This window comes from Macrobrachium rosenbergii, chromosome 13 (assembly GCF_040412425.1).
Source record: "Macrobrachium rosenbergii isolate ZJJX-2024 chromosome 13, ASM4041242v1, whole genome shotgun sequence".
NCBI classification, from domain to species: Eukaryota; Metazoa; Arthropoda; class Malacostraca; order Decapoda; family Palaemonidae; genus Macrobrachium; species Macrobrachium rosenbergii.
The window spans coordinates 15,554,547-15,573,162 of record NC_089753.1 but is presented as its reverse complement, the minus strand read 5'-3'; the positions used below and the strand labels follow the sequence as shown (position 1 = coordinate 15,573,162).

General features: G+C 40.5%; 1 protein-coding gene across 1 annotated transcript; it reads left to right on the top strand.

Annotated features, from left to right (window-relative positions):
- The first annotated feature begins 338 nt into the window (after nt 1-338).
- On the top strand, nt 339-18,389 carry LOC136844928 (uncharacterized). Its single transcript, XM_067114278.1, has 4 exons — nt 339-489; nt 10,458-10,560; nt 10,801-10,893; nt 18,098-18,389. The coding sequence occupies exons 1-4, from the start codon at nt 476-478 to the stop codon at nt 18,236-18,238; spliced, it is 351 nt and encodes a 116-aa protein (XP_066970379.1). The 5' UTR covers nt 339-475; the 3' UTR covers nt 18,239-18,389.
- The last annotated feature ends 227 nt before the right edge of the window (nt 18,390-18,616 follow it).

The following is an 18,616-nucleotide window of genomic DNA, read 5'->3' as shown; positions in this document are numbered from 1 at the left end:
CATTACAAACGCTATGATACCTATGGCTTCCCTTTTTCCTAAATGGTAGGCCAGACCACTTGCTGAATCTTGCATTTTGCACCAGGGACTAAATTTATCGAGGAAAACGTCCGGCTAAACTTGAGAAAACATAAAAAAAAAGTCCTGGGCACTCTCCTGTTTCGCTAACGACATGGTTTGTCATGTAAAATTCTGAGCTATACAGCAGATGTCCCATTAGCATTTAAGTCATATATTTACACAGGCTTAAACACACGAATGAAGTACATTGTGCTACATTAACCTGCACACGAATCTGTAGTGAACGTCGCCGCGACTACACTTTAGCCTCCTTGAATTCTGACTGCGTGTTCGCGATTGAGCGACTCGTCCTTCCTTGAATGTCGGCACTCCTTTTGTTAGTGTGAAACGGTGATGGTAAACACGTTGCTCGTGGGTTAAATTTTAGGCGGTTGAAGTTGTAAAATATTTCATTATGTATACTAAAAGGTGAGTAATTATGCTGTTTTTATTTATTTATTCAAATTAATCTTGTAGGATTATTGTGATGGGATTGCACAATGTGTTGTTTGTGGGAACTGATAACACTTGAAATGTTTGCGGACCAAGTGAGTAGCCTTTCTTAGTATATCAGTGTATACAGTTTTTTCGCGTAAGATGCTTGAGGGTTTTGGTGTATTTATCATTGCAGTTGGTGATTTTTGGCATATTCGCGTAACTTCTGAAGTTTTGTACTAAAATAGCCACTGCTCAATCCTAGATGTAGGGGTAGTTTAGGCGCGAGTTGGCAAATAAAGGTTAAGGGAAAAGCGGGAAAATGTGTGTTGCCTGCTCCACTCTGGTTCAGTAACTGTCATCTTGCACTTAAAATGGGCCCTGTGTTTAGTACTAGTCCCTTGGGGATGAACGCAAAAACATTAAAAGACAGTAAATATCACAAACACAGAAGGCATATAAGTAAACAAAAACAAGCCAATGGCGGTGAATAATTACGGTCGCCGACTGGCGGAACCAGGCTGCGGTAGTAGTGTTTAGCTTATCGACGCTTAGGCTGATTTTCAGATGTTTTTCAGTGGCATCCTGGCTCTTTTTTTTTACCATTGATATATTATCCTATTAGTGAATACAATAATGCCTTTGATTCCAGAGATTGGTTGATGGTGGCATGCTAATCGATCTTTGTTAGTCACTGCAAATACTGAGTTTTTTAATGGGACCCTTTCCGAACATCGGTAGGGGGGCGGTGGCGAGACCAGCTTTGCTCTGTATTAAAAAATTTTTTTCAAAGAATATATTTCCCAAATGTCTTAATGGGCAACTTGTTTTGATGTTTTTTCAAGTATTTTTGGAGTTTCCGAAAATCTCAATTTTTAAATATTTGAAAAGTGCTTAGTGTGAATGGACAATTTAATGGTTAGTACAATTTATCCAAATATAGGTTTTGATCATTGAAAAATTATTTTTGAAAAAAGTGCTGTTCAGAGAAAAATGCATTTATTTTAAGCAGGGGTACAGCTGTCTGGAGTCATCAGAAATCTTTCATTAACTATGAAGGAAAAGATGTATTGCTTTAAATCTTCACAAAGATAGCAATGCAGATGGTTACAAGGTAAGGCACTGAAGTCATTATATAGAATTTTCAACTTTTGGTTGGTTTTCAAAATTAGTTTTTTACTCTATTAGAATCCTTCAAACCACTTAATCTCAAGTCTGGTAGAGGTTGAGACAATAACTCACTTTGGGTAACTTTAATTTTTACATTTTCGAGGCCACTGATTTCCTAACGTGACAAGACAGCAGTATTTTGGATAGGCAAATGCACAACATTCAGGTATTATTCAGTAGGAATGCTAAGTAGAATATTACAGCTTTTTTTTGCTGCCTTTTGTATGCATTTGACATTGTTTGTTTTCCCTTCCCCTGTGGAGAACAATTGTTGGTGGAGCCTTTGAGAGCTGTCTTTTAAATAAACTAAATGAATGGTCTAAATCACACAAACCATAATAAAAGTATCATGGAAACTACTATACGAGTATATGGTGTCATGTTTTTAATCGGTATCAATCACATCCCATGGACCTCCTACCCAGCCTGATTTACTGGTAATGCTGTAGATCCAAGTAAATTACAGAGTTGCATACTGACCTTATTCTCTCTAGCCTAACCCAGCTTAACTTAGGGTGCCCAGTCTGTAACTGAGGGCGAAGTTCAGAACCCTTGGACTCACATCCTAACCCCCTAGAGTATCATGAATCATAATGAAACAAATCTCTCCCCTTACCATTGCACACAGCTGTGTGTGCAATGCTAAGGGAGAGATTTTGGTGTAAGGTTGGGAGGTACAGATAATGCTCCCACTTCTTGCCCCAGTCTGAAATTTGTGGAGCGGTATTGCTCCCAGAAGGATTGTTTAAAATGTTTTGTATCATGAAAGATGTCACTTATGATCTGTCAAAACTACTTGCACACTATGTAGCCAGTTTAAAACTAGAGTAACTGTTGAATAAAATAGCAATAAGTTTGAAAAATTTTGGTTACTTCAGTGTAATCCATTTAATTTTGTTGAAAACAATAGGTAATTATTTACAGAAAAACAAGTAGCTCACAATAGTCTTGTGAATAGAGCATATACAGTATACAGTACAATACAATTAACTATCACCTTTTAGCCACTTTACAAACTTATGGAACGTTATCAAAACTCTTATCTATTGTTGAATACAGGACATTATAAACTTGTCCTCTGTATAGTGTTGAACATATAAAGTTGAGGTATGATAGCAACATGTAAAGCTGAATCCCTTATCCTAACATATTAAACAATAAATCGATACTGTAGTGGTATATAGGGGTAACTCTCAAGTGCCTGAGACTTTCAAAGAGTTCTAGAATGCATGGAAACAAAATATGCCGGGAAAATAATGTATGCCACCATTGATTGATGAATACATAGCATATTCTTCATTTGCCCCTCATATTCCATAAGATAAAAATTTGTTACTGTCATTCAACTCTTGATAATATACTGTACTGCCTTTTATGTTGGTGGAAAATCAAAGTAATGAATCAAATATTAACTGATTAAAGGCATTTATAAAATTAACAAAATGTGATCGTCCACCTCTTAAAAATCAAAGTTATCGTAAAATCGTTATCTTGTAGCCTAAGCTGATCCACTGTTTTTAACTTTGTTAGTCCTGGCATATATAGTAACCTAACCAGACCAGGCAAACTTTCAGCTTGGCCAATTTAAGAAAAAAACATCTTTGGAAATAGGATGACACATACACATTGTATGAGAAATTAATTTTTTTTGCACTAACAAGAGTTTCCTATTGTGTTGAGCAGTGAAGCAACTGACTGGGATAAGTTTTGGCTGGTATGTGGCCTCTTTCACCTAAACATGCAAAAATATCATGCTTGCAAAAAGTCTTTAATGACTGCTTTGCCCCCAGTGATGATGTGCACCTATTTCACTTTTAGCATCACTGTATTCTTCCCTGAATGTTGGATCAGCATTATCATCCAGTAAGCACTAGATTGGAGATGGCCAGAATTACAGGGAGAAGTATAGGGGATGAGGTGGTCAGGGATGTAGCTTCACTTTTCCTCTCAATATTCTTAGGACAACAAATGTCCCGCCCACTCTTCAGAGCTAAGGTCTTATAAGTTGCTAGTAAGTTACTTTGGCCCATTCAATCCATATGAATGATTTCTTGTGAATTTGATTCAGATGCCATGTTCTTGAGGTCTGCTGGTGGGCATGTCCATGAAGTTAATAATGGACTATCAATCATAATGTTCTTTGTAAGTGAAAGTAATTTTATTTGAAATGAACATCACTTACTTTGCTAAACAAATAGTTCTCAAATGAGAGATGTTTGCAAGTTATAAGTTATCATAAATGGCATGAAAAATAGGGAAGCACATCAGGCTAAATACCGCTTAAAAGCTTTAACAGAAGTAATGGCTGAGTAGTACTAAAGTAATTTCTGCAGTGCACTAATAAACAGTTCAGATGATTTTGCCATAAAATCATAGCATTGAGTGAGGAACTGGCATATGAACAGATATGTATGCTCCTGAAAACCTCTTGCAATACATAAAGGAATGAGGGATCTTGTACAAGTGCTCTCTGCTTAAGGTTGGCTTAGATTTTTTTATATGTAGAACAATCCTTCAGTCACCTAACTTAGCAATAATAATGGGCGATTGCCAAGTATTGGTCAAAATTTACAGTGTAGGGTGGCCTCTGGGGTTAGGTTAAGGTGGATAGGAAGGCAGAGGCCACACAATCCTTTTGGAGATAGTAACTAAAAGGATAACTAAGTGGATAACAATAACCAAGGATTGTAAGCTGATATTTGGTTAATCAGATAGGGATGTATCACCCTAGCTTAGGTTGATGATGCAACCCTCCTGTGCTTTGGGGTCTGGTGGAGGAGTGATGAAAACACCCCATTAATCAGGTAGGACTGTAAGGTGCATCCCTCTATTTTGTTTCCACTACCCAAGGGCCCTAACTTCCTCCTGTGCTCCCATCCTCCTCCCTCCACTAAAAAGATATGGATTTAATATAGTGTTAACCAAAACTTTCAAATATACATCACAGAATGTACATATAGGTGTAACAGTAGCATTTGACCAAAGTCTCAGCATTGGTGTGAAAAATTTGTCAAACATATGAACCATATGCTTTTTGATTGCAGATTTTTTGTGCCTTTGACCTTGGGCAAATAACTTTTGTTCCCCTACCTTTACATTTAACAATTAGGGATACCACAGTGAGGAATTGTTTTTGAATAGGGGGAAAATGAGCTCTAATAAATGGTGAAAAATGCTCTTGGAACTAAGTGGATTAAGTGATGGTGTTTAATTGTACAAATCTCAAATGAAAAACTAGGATTAAAAACAGGATACTGGCAGCGTTTATTTAGGTTAAATTGCAGCTTTCTACCTAACTGGGGCTATGCTGTCCTTAACCTACCTAGTACTACTGTAAAGTGAATTAGGTGTGTGGTTTGTTTGTCCTCCTAGAGGCATGCTCGTCTTCATTGCATAGCTTTCATAAATCATAATTTTGTGTCTGTTGATACCAGTGGAGGATGTCAATTATAAGTTGGAAGACAAAATGTTAGCAAATGGATATTTATAAAACTTTTTACAGGTAACTTGTTAGTTGCATAAAATTTTTTCCAGGTAACTTGTTAGTTACCAGTTTTAATGACTCTGCATACTGTACTAGAAAACCCCTCTAATTTTCTATAAGTATTTTCACATACTTTGGAGCACCTGTCTGCTTTGGAGCACTTACGACAGGTTTTAGCATGCAGTTGAGGTACAGTAGATGTATGAGTTTGGCCTAGGTTTAAGCATGCAGTCGAGGTGGGTATATAAATTTTGTTGCCTTCTTGAAACACCTGTTGGGTAGTGAAAAATTGTTAGTGTATGGAAATAGTATAAAAAATTTTACTAGGCTATTGTGTAAGAGTGAATGTTAAGTACATAAAAAGAAAAAGAATGAAGGAGTTAACATGGTTTATATTCACCTACGGTTTTTGGTGAGTTAAGTATACCTTAGTTTAACCAGACCACTGAGCTGATTAACAGCTCTCCTAGGGCTGGCCCGAAGGATTAGACTTATTTTACGTGGCTAAAAACCAGTTGGATACCTAGCAACAGGACGTACAGCTTATTGTGGAATCCGAACCACATTATGATGAGAAATTAATTTCTATCACCAGAGATAAATTCCTCTAATTCTTCATTTGCCAGCCGGAGACTCTAACACTAGGCCAACAGCGTGCTAGCCGAGAGCTGCAGCCACCCCTCCAATGAAGAATTGTTTTTGGTGAGGACCTTAGAGAAGTGGCGGAAGACTTTGGAAACATCAAATGGCCTAAGAATTGAGAAAGCCGCCTGAAATACATTAGAAAGTCGTTACAGTATAACTTTACTTTTGCTCAAGATTTCAGTTCATAAATTTAACATTTGATATTTGGTTTGCCCTAGAAAGCCATATCTAAATCAGTTATTAAGTGTTGCTGTTTTGGGGGTTTCCTAAATAATTGTTGGCTTATATGTGGCTGCCCAGTGAATTCTATATGGAAATTGCAAATTGTTATTTTGAGTAATTCACATCTGTGGTGACACGTTTTGATTGACAAGGTTATGAAAATCTTTGTCATAGGCCTTACAGCTGCTCATGTTTGTCTTGGCTGAGGTTTTGGTGGGTGAAGGTTGAAGGTCAAGTAGGGTGCTGTTTCCTGGGTTTGGATAGGTTTGGATCCTCATAATGACTTAGGATCATTATGAATGATTGCAAGGTCACAGTTGGCACAAGTATTACTTTTATTAAATTGCATTCCTTAAGTGTAAGTTTGTACTGAATGTTCAGTCTATTGTGTTAGGATAGATGGGTGTTGTGCCTGAAATTATTGGTATAATGGATGGAAGTTTTGGGCACAGTAATATAATTTTAAAGTTGTGGACTAGAACTTGAAGATCAAACCAAGACAACTTCTAGATTAGAAAGTAGCTTTATTACCAGAGGATACGTATGCTTTTATTGTGACATGTTTAACACTACAATACATACATGTTTGACACTACAGAATTACAGTAGCTCAGAATAGTTCATAGCAAAATGGTATCACATGAAGCATTCTTGGTCGTTTGTATTGTTGGAATTGAGTGGTTAGTAGTGGTTTATTTACTGTCTAATTTTTTCCCTTGTTTAATTTCTAGCATGATGGTGAAAAGCTTTTTGAGCCAACATGTTGGATACAAATACTGTACGGTACCTAGAGTACCAAGGTTTGGAATGCTTGGTACTATAGAGCTGTGTGGGTATCATGTCATATTAGTTACTGATGGGAGCTTGGTATAGAAAGGTTTATAAACTGAATATGTAACAGTCTGACATTAGGCTTTTGATTATTTATTCCTCTTTGGGGTAGCCTTCCAGAGGATGTCATGCAATTGGAACTTCAGAAGTTCAAGTTAAATGCATTGCATTAGTACCCTAAAACTATTCTTGCATTTTGATACATTTATATCTACTATGTTCATCTTTTTATTAATTTTTTTCTTTTTTACTACCAAGTATCTTTCCGTATTTACCTTTACTTCCTCTTACTTCATGATGAACACCTTATTCTTTGGAAACTGTGGGTTTGTTTCATATGGGTAGGTTTCATATGCTGAATAATATTAATATTTGAGGTAAATTTTAATGGAATACACATGGGGCTTAGAAGTCACGGTCACTGAATAATGTACCATTAGCATTTTGAGGATACATTGCTAGTCTGGATTTTGGTTTGAATTTGAAACTTTACAAGACAGGACTAACAAGTGCAAGACTTAATTCATAAACTCTTCCTTAGGCTTCCCACACCTATCTTTTTCCTTGTGGAAAGCATCCCAGGGTTTGGAGACCTGTTATACATATGTCGACCCCCAACACCAATGTCAGATAAACCCCTTTCATGATAGTAATCGTTCACTCACTGTTGGAATCCTTCAGGGAGGAAGATTATATGATCTTGATTGACTTTCAAGATGCTTAATGTCATATTCCAATCCACTATGATTCAAGGAAGTTTCTTCTACTCATGTGCCAAGGGAAGGTCTTCCAGTTAGAGCTCTCTGCTTTGGCCTGGCAACAGCTCAAGTGTTCACCAGTGTCTTTGCTCTAGTCTGAAGTTAGGCCCATTCCTGGACAGTTGGTTGATCCAAGCCGCCATAGAGGCAGTGTTACTTTGGGACATAAGTTGTCTTTGTCCCTTTTCCAGAATCTTGGAATTATCATTAATTGGTTGAAATCCAGTTTATTGCTCAAACAGATGATCAAATAAGCTATCTAGGCATGATTCTGGACACCAGGGAAGTTTGAGCCTTCCCTGCTCCTTGCTGATTAGACACCCTCAGGGGAGTAGCAAGACAATTCTTAGAGATGAATGAACAACTGGCTCAACATTAGCAAGCGGTGTTTGGTCACCTCATGTCCTTGGAAAAACTAGTTCTTAATGGGAGGTCAAACTTAGATTCCCTCCAGTGGCAAGTGAAAAGGTATTAGCTTTCTCAGGCAACCCCCCTTATCATCTGGTTCCTGTCAAGAAGTTTGGGAGGATCTATAGTGGTGGTTGTCGGACAGTGTTCTCTTGCAGGGGATCTCCTTATGTTCATTCCCCCAGACTCCTTTCTTGGACATATCTTGAGAAGGATGGGGAGCTCATCTGAATGGAGAATTCACTATGGGGACCTGGACCCTGACCCTTCAATCCTTGCACGTCAACACTAGATTCGATGACAGTATGTTTGGCACTGCCAACATTCCTACATTGCCTACAAAGGCACTCAGTGGTGATCATGTGTGACATCACCACTGTAGTACAGTAATTTACAAAACAAGCAAGGGAGAACAATCTGCCCTGATCTGTGCTCTCTTGCCTTATAGATGCACAAGTGGGCATCAGTACACCTGATAGAGCTTGCAAGGCCAGTACATGCCCAGAAAAAAGAACATTGTTGCCCAACAATTGAGCCAACTGGGTAAGGTTGTTGGAAAGGAGTGGTCTCTGCATCAAGCAGTAGCAGACAGTCTTTTCAGGGTGTGGCAATGTCCGGTGATCGATCTGTTTGCCACCAGGTTGAACAACAAACTTCCATTTTCTGCTCTCTAGTTCCCAATCTGTGGACTGCAATACAAGACGCTTTCCAACATCTGTGGGACGACGTGGATGCATGCATGTTCCCACCTTTCTTGTTAGGTCCTGTGGTGACATCACTACAAGTATTGTTCTGTTAGTGTTAGGATGTGATCCTTACTATTTTTTGTAACATGGGAAATAGGGGACATGGTAGGCTATCCCCAAACCCATTGATTATCGAAACGCAGTAGGGGGAGTTATGTCGACTGATTATACCCTCTCCTCAGAGGGGGTGCTGGTTTCTTTGAGGGGTTTCTGACTTATTGCCTCTAATTAGTATGGGTGGAGGTGGGGGATGTCTCCTGATAAGGATGAACGGGCAACTGGGTATTTCTAAGGGACTGTCAGAGAAGTATGTCTTACCTTTTCTCAGTCTTTTAGGGCACCTTCCAGTCACACTAGGACACACTCCCCCTCTTCTGGCAGTACCTCCCTCCTAATTAGTGAATGTCCTGCTAGGAACAAATGACAAAATTTTCCTAGTAATTTGTATTTTTCTTAGGTATAGAAACCTGAATGTTCATATTGGTGGAAACCTTACTCTGCCTTCCTGCTGCTTCTAATAGTGATGCATATCTTGCAGCCAAAAGTTTAATGGGGAAAGTCTGGTGAAGGAGCATATCCTTCTCCCACTTTCTTGGGTTTTTCTCATGTTAGTACAGGGGCCAGTCCAGTGCACGTACAGTACAATAAGGTACTCCAGATATTAAAGGGTCAAGTTTGTATACCTAGGAAAAATACAAATTACTTGAAAAAATTTTAATTGTTATTGTTTGGTATACCTGTATTGATGAGTGTGCAGAATGCTGAATAAATCTTAGATAGAATTTTCGTGAGATTTGTAAAGGATTTTACTATTACTTTTTTTATATTAAAAACTAGGGTGGCTGCCCACTTCCCTTTTTATTCCTATAAGGATACAGACCATAGTCTTTTATATGGGTATACCTTCAAGGAAAGCTGGTTTGGTTTTTGGAGCTAGGAGGCTTGGGAATGATGGAATGGGAATCCAACCACTCATTTCACTGTTGGCTTCACTTTTTTCTTTGGCTGTGTTGCTATACAGATGGCTACATTGGTGTTGGATTAGTACCATGGTTATTGTTGTTGAAGCCCTTGATTTAACTTACTCGATGGTAATGATATTCGATGTATTGTTTGATTCTGGTACAAGTGATGTGCAGTTTTCAGCTGAGAACGTTTGACCAGCATCAATGATCAGGTTGTAACAGGGTGTGTGGGCACTGTTACCTGCAAACATCAATCCCCATTCTGTTGTAGTTGCAGAGATCAGAAATGTGTCTACTGTTGTTGAACTGTATTGAGTGTCTGTCTTGGTCACCTTTCCAGTGCCCCTGCTTTGATCTGTTTCTACCATTGGGATGGTGCTTGTCCATTCCTCCCTTGCAGTGTCAAAAGACAGATCTGTGGACAAAGTGATGGCTGTTCCTGCTATTTACATCTGTTTCTCTTGCCTCTGCTGTGCTGATGCTGATGGTGTTAACAGGAGGTCCTCTCAGCACAGATCTGTGGAGCAACATCTGTTTCCAGCTGACTGTGCTTCAGTGTCTCCAGCCTGGTGTTGCTGCTTCATCAGCTCTGTTACAACCTGTCCCTTTGGGGGATTGCCTGCCTCGACTCTCCTATTATCTATTAATGATGTTCAACATAGTCTAGTGGTGTACATTAATTTTACAAGAATGCAAATTTTAGTAATTAAAACTTGAAAATTTTATTTTCCAGGTATATTATCTGCATCTTGGTTATCCATTTATCCTTGGCATATGGTAATACAGATGGAGAGGCCAGTGAGAGAATACTTTGGTCACCTGGGCGCATAGTTCAAGTAATTATTTTTTTAAATTGCAAAGCTTTGATTTGTAATAGTATTGACCATTCTAATTATGCTTATTTTATTGCTATTGAAGAAAGTCAATTTCAGTTAATTCGATCTGATATTTTTCAAAGTAAATAGATACTGAAGGAATTTGATTGTAGGCAAATGTTTTTGGTAATAAGTTTTTCTTCTGTCATGGAAGGAGCACATAGAGCAACCACATTTATTTATATCTATTTTGCTTTCCAGGTAACCTTGGCTATGGCAGAAAGTGCTTTGTTAATGTTTGTGCTATTGTTTCCAAGCATCATGGATCCCATTGTGAAATTTGTCAGCTATGCTGTAAGTTTTAATTGGCCATAAATTCTAGTCTTTCTTGACACAAGTGCTGTAGTATGTGACTTTAGGTCTCTTCAAAATTGGATTGAGCATTAATATCTGCGTAATTAGTTGTTATACCTGTCAGTTTCTGAGGATGCTAGAGGAGCCACTTCATGTGGAGCAATCTTGACTAGAAATATAGTCTTTCTACAAATACCAATCTTGTGAACACAAGTCATCAGTAAAATACTGCATGCAAGCCAGTCTCTTTCTGCCAGAGGGGGTGGAGAATTTTTCATAGGACGGAGTGCATTATGGGAGTTAGAGTTGTATAACTTTGGGATAAATTAAGGTTGTATATGTGCTTAATGCTCTTAATCTTGGGTTGTTCCTACATGAATACAAACCATCGGTCTTTACATAGGAGTTACCTTCAGTGCAAGCTGGACCAGGCTATTCTACACAACAAGGTGGTTCGGTAGTTGCACTAACGGTGGGAGAGGCGAGGGGTACCCTCACCACCTTCCTTCACTGAGTCACGTAACCATTTGCCTTGCAACCTTCGTTCAGATCGGACGCAATCCTGTCTTACTCTGCCCGAACGTTTCCTGGCTGTTCTTCCTGCACTTCATCTTGGTTTTTCCTTTTTGTTCTTGAAGTATAATATTGATATATCTCTTCTTATTCTTGGATATATCATACAAACCCAAAAATCACTTAAGTCTAAACTTGCTTTTGCTTGGGTGTGAGAGAGCGATGTTGCAATTGCTTTCTCTCACCCTTTGAGGTAGGCCTGCACACCACTTGCACCAAATGCTGCAACTGTGTGTGTTGAATGACTAATACTTGTCGCAAGTGTTGTGATTGGTCCCCGGAGCAGTGGATGAGGTTCGTTGGAAAGAGGAAACCCAAAATGGCTGCTTGTCCATCTTCGGAGGGTTATTCTCCTCCAAGAATGCTAGGTAGCTCCTTGTCTCTTCCCATGCGATTCCATTTGGCTCCTTCTTCATCTAGGGGAGAACTCAATCCTTCACATTCCTCTGGTGCTTTGGCAATGGGGGATTGGTCTCTCTCACATCAGGAGTCAGCCACTTTGCATTTTAAGCTGTCTCTTGGATCAACCACTGGTCTACAACAGTAGCCGAGGTTATCACTTCCTCTTCATCACTCCCCAACGAGGAAATGGATAACCTTAACAGACTGTTCCTGTCTGGAGGTAAGACCTTTACTTACCTGGCCCACCAGACGGCTAATCTATGGGCAAACTTGATACTAAAGAGGCAAGACGCAGCCCTCTGCCGAGTTCTGAAGTTTGTAATTCCCGAATCAGTCTTAACCTTAAGGAACGGACCTTTGCTGGGTTCCACTTCTCTCTTTGACAGAGAGCAAGTGGATCGTTGAAGGGTGGATGATGACGACGACTGCCTCATCCACTGCTCAGTGGCAACGACCTCAGGGCCTTTGCGTGCCACTGCAGCCCGATCCTAGAGTCAGGCTGGCCCTTCCTCTGCAGGTCTTAGGAAAGCACAAAATCCTAAGGCCCCTCACAAGAATACCCAGCCATCTTCAGCCCCTGTCAGGAAGGGTGCAAGACAGCACCCCTTTCGTTCCTCTACCCAGCCAGGGAGAGGAGTTAGGGGGAAGAAGGGAGGAGGAGGATGCTAGGGGTATTATTCCCCTCCATATGCTGCCAGTGAAGGAGGGGGTTGCCTGTTGAGCCATTGGGCAACATGGCAGTGACACGGAGCGGAGTCCTGGGTAGTGAATTCCCTTCCGGTGAGCTATTTAGTACTTCCCTTTGAGTCTCCCCCACCCCTCATCCAGCTCGTCAAAGGACCTCTCCCTACAGAATGAAGTGAAGGCGATGCCAAAGAAGGGTGCTGTAGAAGTCGTGACAGACCAGTCTCCAGGCTTTTACAGCAGGCTCTTTCTTGTGGAGAAAGCATCAGGGCGTTGGAGACCGGTCATAGACCTGTCGGCTTTGAATCAGTTCAGTCGACAGACTCGGTTCAAAATGGTAAAGACTTCATGTTTACAGTGGATCTGCAAGATACATATTTCCAGATACCCATCCATCAGTTGTCTGGCAAGTACCTCCGCTTTATCGTCAGCAAGATGAGGTATCAATTCAGGGCACTTTGCTTCGGGCTATCAACTGCTCCACAGGTGTTCACGAGAGTGTTCACCCTTGTTTCAACATGGGGCCCATTCTCATGGGATACGTCTTCTAAGGTATCTTGACGGTTGGCTAGTCGTGGCAAACTCTCATTTGAAGTTGCTCCAGGACAGAGATTGTCTCCGATTTTTGTTGCAGCCTAGGCATTGCAATAAATCTCGAAGTCAGACCTCGTACCCAAGCAGAGGATAAAGTACCTGGGCATGCTGATAGATATGGCAGCAGTGAGTGTGTTTCCCTCAGGCTCCCATATCAGCAAGTTCAAGGAGACAGCACAGTTATTCCTGTCCCGACAAGAACAACCAGCTTTAATGTGGCAAGTCATTCTCGGTCACCTGTCGTCTTTGGAGAAGCTGGTCCCTCATGGGTGACTTTTCCGTCACTCCCTCCAGTGGAGAATGAAGGAGTTCTGGTCTCAAGCAAGGGATCTGCCGTCCCTTCCCATTCCTCTCTCGAGAGAAGTGAGACAGGGCCTATCCTGGTGGCTAGACGACAGGAACCTCGTAATAGGAGTCCAACTTCACACTCCCCTTCCCAAGGTGCTTCTGTTTTTGGACGCTTTGGGGAAGGATGGGGCGTGCACCTGGAGGAGTTAGTAATCTCAGGTATGTGGACTTAGAATGACAAGCACTTACACTTCAGTGTCCTGGAGCTCATGACAGCCTTTCTGGCTCTCCAGGAGTTCCAGGATCGAGTAACGGGGCACTCCTTGGCACTCATGAGCGACGATACCACGGTAGTGACTTACGTCAACAAACAAGGGGGACTAGTGTCTCTCCAACTTCATCAGTTGACGGTGCAAGTGCACGAGTGGGCAATAACACACATGGAGTTGTCAGCAAGATACATCCCAGGCAAAAAGAATGTAGTGGCAGACAAACTCAGCCATCAGGGTGAAGTGATAGGGACAGGATGGTCCTTACACCCAGACATCGTGGAAAGATGTTCAATCTGTGGGGACAACCACTGATAGATCTCTTTGCAACACGGCACAACAGGAAGTTGCCGGTGTGTTGCTCAGTTGTCCCGGATCCTTGGGCTGCAGTGGAGGACACCTTTCAGCACCTGTGGGACAATCTCAACACATATGCTCTTCCTCTGTTCTGTCTTATTTGTCAAGTGATCAGCAGGGTAGTAATCATCTCGAATCTTAGAATGATCCTGGTGGCTCCCAGATGGCTGCTTGCTGAGTGGTATCTGGATCTGCTGGCTTTGCTATCCGAGGCACCGTGAGAAATCCCCCCACGGCACAACCACATCTGCGAACCCCACGTAGAGAGGTTCCACCAGTCCGCCAAGTCCCTGTCCCTTCATGGCTGGAGACTATCCAGTGTCTCCTACAAGCGGGATGCTTTTCTTGCCAAACAGCATTGGAGATGTCCAGATATCTGCGGAAGTCCTCTGCGGATGTCTGTCTAGGGAAATGGGCCATCATCACTGGTTGGTGTCGTGGAAGGGGTTTCCCTCCAGTCGGAGCTACTGTTCAGCAGGTAGCGAACTTTCTAGTTCTCCTTCGCAGAAAGAAGCATCTCTGTCTCAGCAATTAAGGGCTACAGAACTTCCCTGGGCTTAGTTCTATGCCTAAAGGACAGATCTCTCTTCCTCATGGGAGATCTCCATGCTGATGAGAAGCTTTGAAAGTCTTGCCCTCCCAGGGAACTCTGGCCCCCTGAGTGGGATGTGACTCTTGTCCTTCGCAGCCTGACAATTGCACCTTTTGAGCCTCTATGAGAGTCGTCAGACAGGGATTTGACCCTCAAGACTGTATTTCTGCTTGCTCTGGCATCAATGAAGAGAGTAGGCAAACTTCATGGCTTTCTCATAACGTTAAAACACTCGAGGGGATGGGATTTTTTGTTCGAATTTATTCCAGAATTCGTGGCGAAGACTCAGAATCCATCTGTTCGTGACGCCAGATTCGAGTCTCTTTTGATCCCCTCCCTAGAGGACTTTGTAGGTAGGTAATGATCCAGAAGAGATGCCACTCTGTCCAGTTAGAGTGCTGCGGTGCTCCCTTAAAAGGACTTGGCAACTCAGGCGTGAGTGTTGACAACTTTTTGTTAGCACTGGCAAGACCAAGAAAGGTCTTCAAGAACACATTTTTTTCGAGGACTCAAGTACATTCCAGCCCAGAGCTCATAAAGTTAGGGGCATTGCTGCCTCCCTCGCATTCAAGAAGAACCAGTCAGTATGTCAGGTGAGAGTAGGAGTGTGGTCGCTTCAGACGACGTTCGTCTCCTTTTACCTCAGGGACATAGACCATAGGTCCATGGACACCTTTTCCTTGGGCCCTGTGGTGGCTGCTCTACCAGTTGTGTAGTACATCCAGTTTCCCTAGCGGGACAGGTAACATATGGTCTAAGATGTATGGTAGTAGAAGTGAAAGTGTGTGTGTGTGTGTGTGTGTGTATGACTGGCCTCCCTTCTTTCTTCTTCTTGTACCTTCCTCTCTGGGCGGGCAGAGGATAGGTTTCCAGACCGACATGCGCTGGATGGACACATGCAGGTGAGTGATCAGCCTTTCTATTTTTTCATTATGATTAATAGAAGCATATACTGCCCTCTCTCTAGCAAGAGGAGAGAGGGATGGACAATAAAACTAACCCATTACTTATCTTAGCTTTGTCTCTGACACAGTGTTCTTCCAAGCCTTTTTTGGAGCAATGTTGCTTTCACACCCATTACTTTGAAAAGCCCAGAAGTGTGTCAGTCGAGCACACTTTTGTTTCCCATATCAGAAGCATGGAACTGATTCCTCTGCTGGACATAACACCACCAGGAAAAAGTCCTAGGTGAGGCGAACCTCCAGTCGGTTAGGAAGTCTACTGTACTCAGGATCCTCCCACCAATCAGTAAGTCTTCCTATATAAAGACACGATAGTTTTTATTCTTGTAGAAACAAATGACAAATTTTAAAAGTAATTTGTGTTATTCCTGACATAAAACTTTAGGTCTTTACATAAACTGCCCACCTCTAGCCACCCCACATTCTGTTACCTGGCCTATAAGGCAAGTGGTTACGTGACTCAGTGAAGGGAGGTGGTAAGGGTACCCCTCACCTCTCCCACCAGTTGTGCAACTACCGAATAATCTTGTTGTGTAGAATAGCCTGCTCCAGCTTGCACTGAAGGCAATTCCTAGGTAAAGACCTCAGGTTTGTTTGTTAGAAAAAATACAAATTATTACTTATAAAATTTGTCACATTGAGAGAATTTTCACTGTGGTCAAGACAGAGGGAAATATGTCTGAAAACTGGGGAATGCTAGATGAAAGGGGATTAGTTACCAGTGTGACTTAAAAAGTTAAAGGCTACATGTAGCAATCATACCTTCAGAATTGTCACTTGAAGCTGTAGACTTAAGGTCACTCGTCCCATTTTTGCCTATCTAGTAGAGAGGAGAATGCCATACCCTAAATAGCTTTACTCACTGGCCAGTGTCATTTGGTGTGGATAGTTGTATAGTTAACTATTTTTACTTGCCATCAGGTAACTTCATGTAATTTTTAAACAAATGTATTTAAAAAGTAAACATTTGCAAGGTGATACAAACATCACCACCAATGATACGCCCCAAGAGATCTATGGGTAGATGTCTCAGAATATTTAAGATTTGACTTGAAACTGGCCAGACTTGTGAAATGAAAAACCTCACTGTTGTACCTAGAACCATATACTGTAGTAGGGATTAATACTTTGTCACGACAAAGCTGTAAACGACTAGGGGAAATTTTTTTTTTTATAAATTGGATGGCTATGTAGTTTGTTGAATACAGTAGAGGTTAGCACTTTTTTTTCTTCAAATTCAACAGTAGTATAATACCAGTACTGAATGGGAGAAAAAGGATCATCTTTTGAGACTTCTGAACTAGCAGACATGAAAACAGTATTTAGAATTCTTGGCACTGGGTACTGTAGTATTAATCCTTAACCCTTAATGGACAGATACCCTCAATAGAGGATCTAAAACAGGTTTTGGGTGGTGGACGGATCCCCTCGCAGGAGGATTAATATTACACGCCATACTATTTGTCTGTATCGAGCTGAAAAGAGTTTCCAATACTTCAGTGACCTATAAATGAATTGTGGCAACTAAACAATTCAGCCCAGCTTGATCATGGGCATTATGGGAACTTCATTATTGTTCTTTACTTGGAGAGGAAATGTTTTGCTCCTCTCTCTCCCATGACGTGTTTTATTTATTTATTTACTCATAAATATACCAAGGGATTGCTGTTGGTTTTAGTTCCTATCTTTTATGATATGATGTCAGTTATAATTGTAATTTTGCCAAGAAATATTAGAAAAATGTATAAATCCCAAAAAAAAAAAAAGTTACTGCATTTCCCAATCTCAGTAAACTTATGTAAATGTTTTACAACAAATATGCCCAGAATTTGTTGCTGATTGTATTTATCTGTTATGATATTGTGTGAGTTGTAATTATATTTCAAAATAAAGTAAATTATTAGAAAAAACATGTATAGCCTGGTAAAATTTACAAGTGTTTTGTAAAAGAGGCCCCACACAGGGTTGTAAATACAGTAGTCACTTTCAACTTCCTGTGGAAGGTAGGGAAATTTTTTTAGAATTTTTGTTCTTACATCATGTGCATTTGCTTATCTTCCTCTTTCCATTGATGTGGCTTTTTTTTTTTTTTGTCTTAAATTGGCCAACCTTAAAGTTTGCCTGGTCGGGGGTGTGCATGATATATAATTAGCCCGTCCCTTAAAGGTTAAATTTGTGGTGTAACCGTTAAAATTTGAAACCAGTTTAAGAATGAGCCTTTTTTACATTATGTACAGTATATGGATTTTGAATTGATTAACCCGTAGAAATTTCAAAATTTTATTTTAATGTTAGGAACTCGACTGTAACTTAGCTTTGTTGATTTCCTCCCCAGAAACTTGAGAATTATTCTAGATAATACTGTATGTAGAATCATTTCTCCCAAGATGAATAATGGATTTTTCTGAGGCCCTCTACAATGCCCTTATTTAACTGCTTTATAGAAGCACAAACTTCATACAACGAATGTATTACTGTTGTAGGTGGGGACTTCAGGATCACGCCGCCGTCGAGCAGTGAGAGATGCCATTACGGAGCATGCGTCAAGTCTTCATGATCTCTTCTTGGACGCTTTAGATAAGTTTGAAGAGTTGGACTCGGCGCTTTCTTTGGAGTTGTATTGATGTTTGGAGACCATTTTTTTTTAATCTAGTCCTAAAATTTTCTGCATTACAGCTGTAAATTACTCGGTACATCTTGTAAGCAATAGTCCATTTAATCACTATTAAACATGTAGTACAGATATGTCCATTCAGAAACAAATATTTAATTTTTTGTGAAATTTTGATTCTCCTTTATTTGTATTGCATAAAAGTGACATGAAATTCCAAATGTAATTCCAAATTTAACCCTGTAAACAGTTACTTGTGGGAATTTGGAAAATAAATATGCTGGTAGATTTGTTGCTTAAGATTGGTGTATGAAAATGCATAATGTTTTGAAGTTTATTTTCTTTAAACAGTCTTGTTTGATGGTGCAATGGAATTATACTTGAATGTCAT

Coding starts and splice junctions, on each gene's coding strand:
- LOC136844928 (XM_067114278.1), top strand. Junction 10,561..10,800: donor CACCTGGGCGCATAGTTCAA/GTAATTATTTTT, acceptor TTTGCTTTCCAG/GTAACCTTGGCTATGGCAGA. Junction 10,894..18,097: donor TGAAATTTGTCAGCTATGCT/GTAAGTTTTAAT, acceptor TTACTGTTGTAG/GTGGGGACTTCAGGATCACG.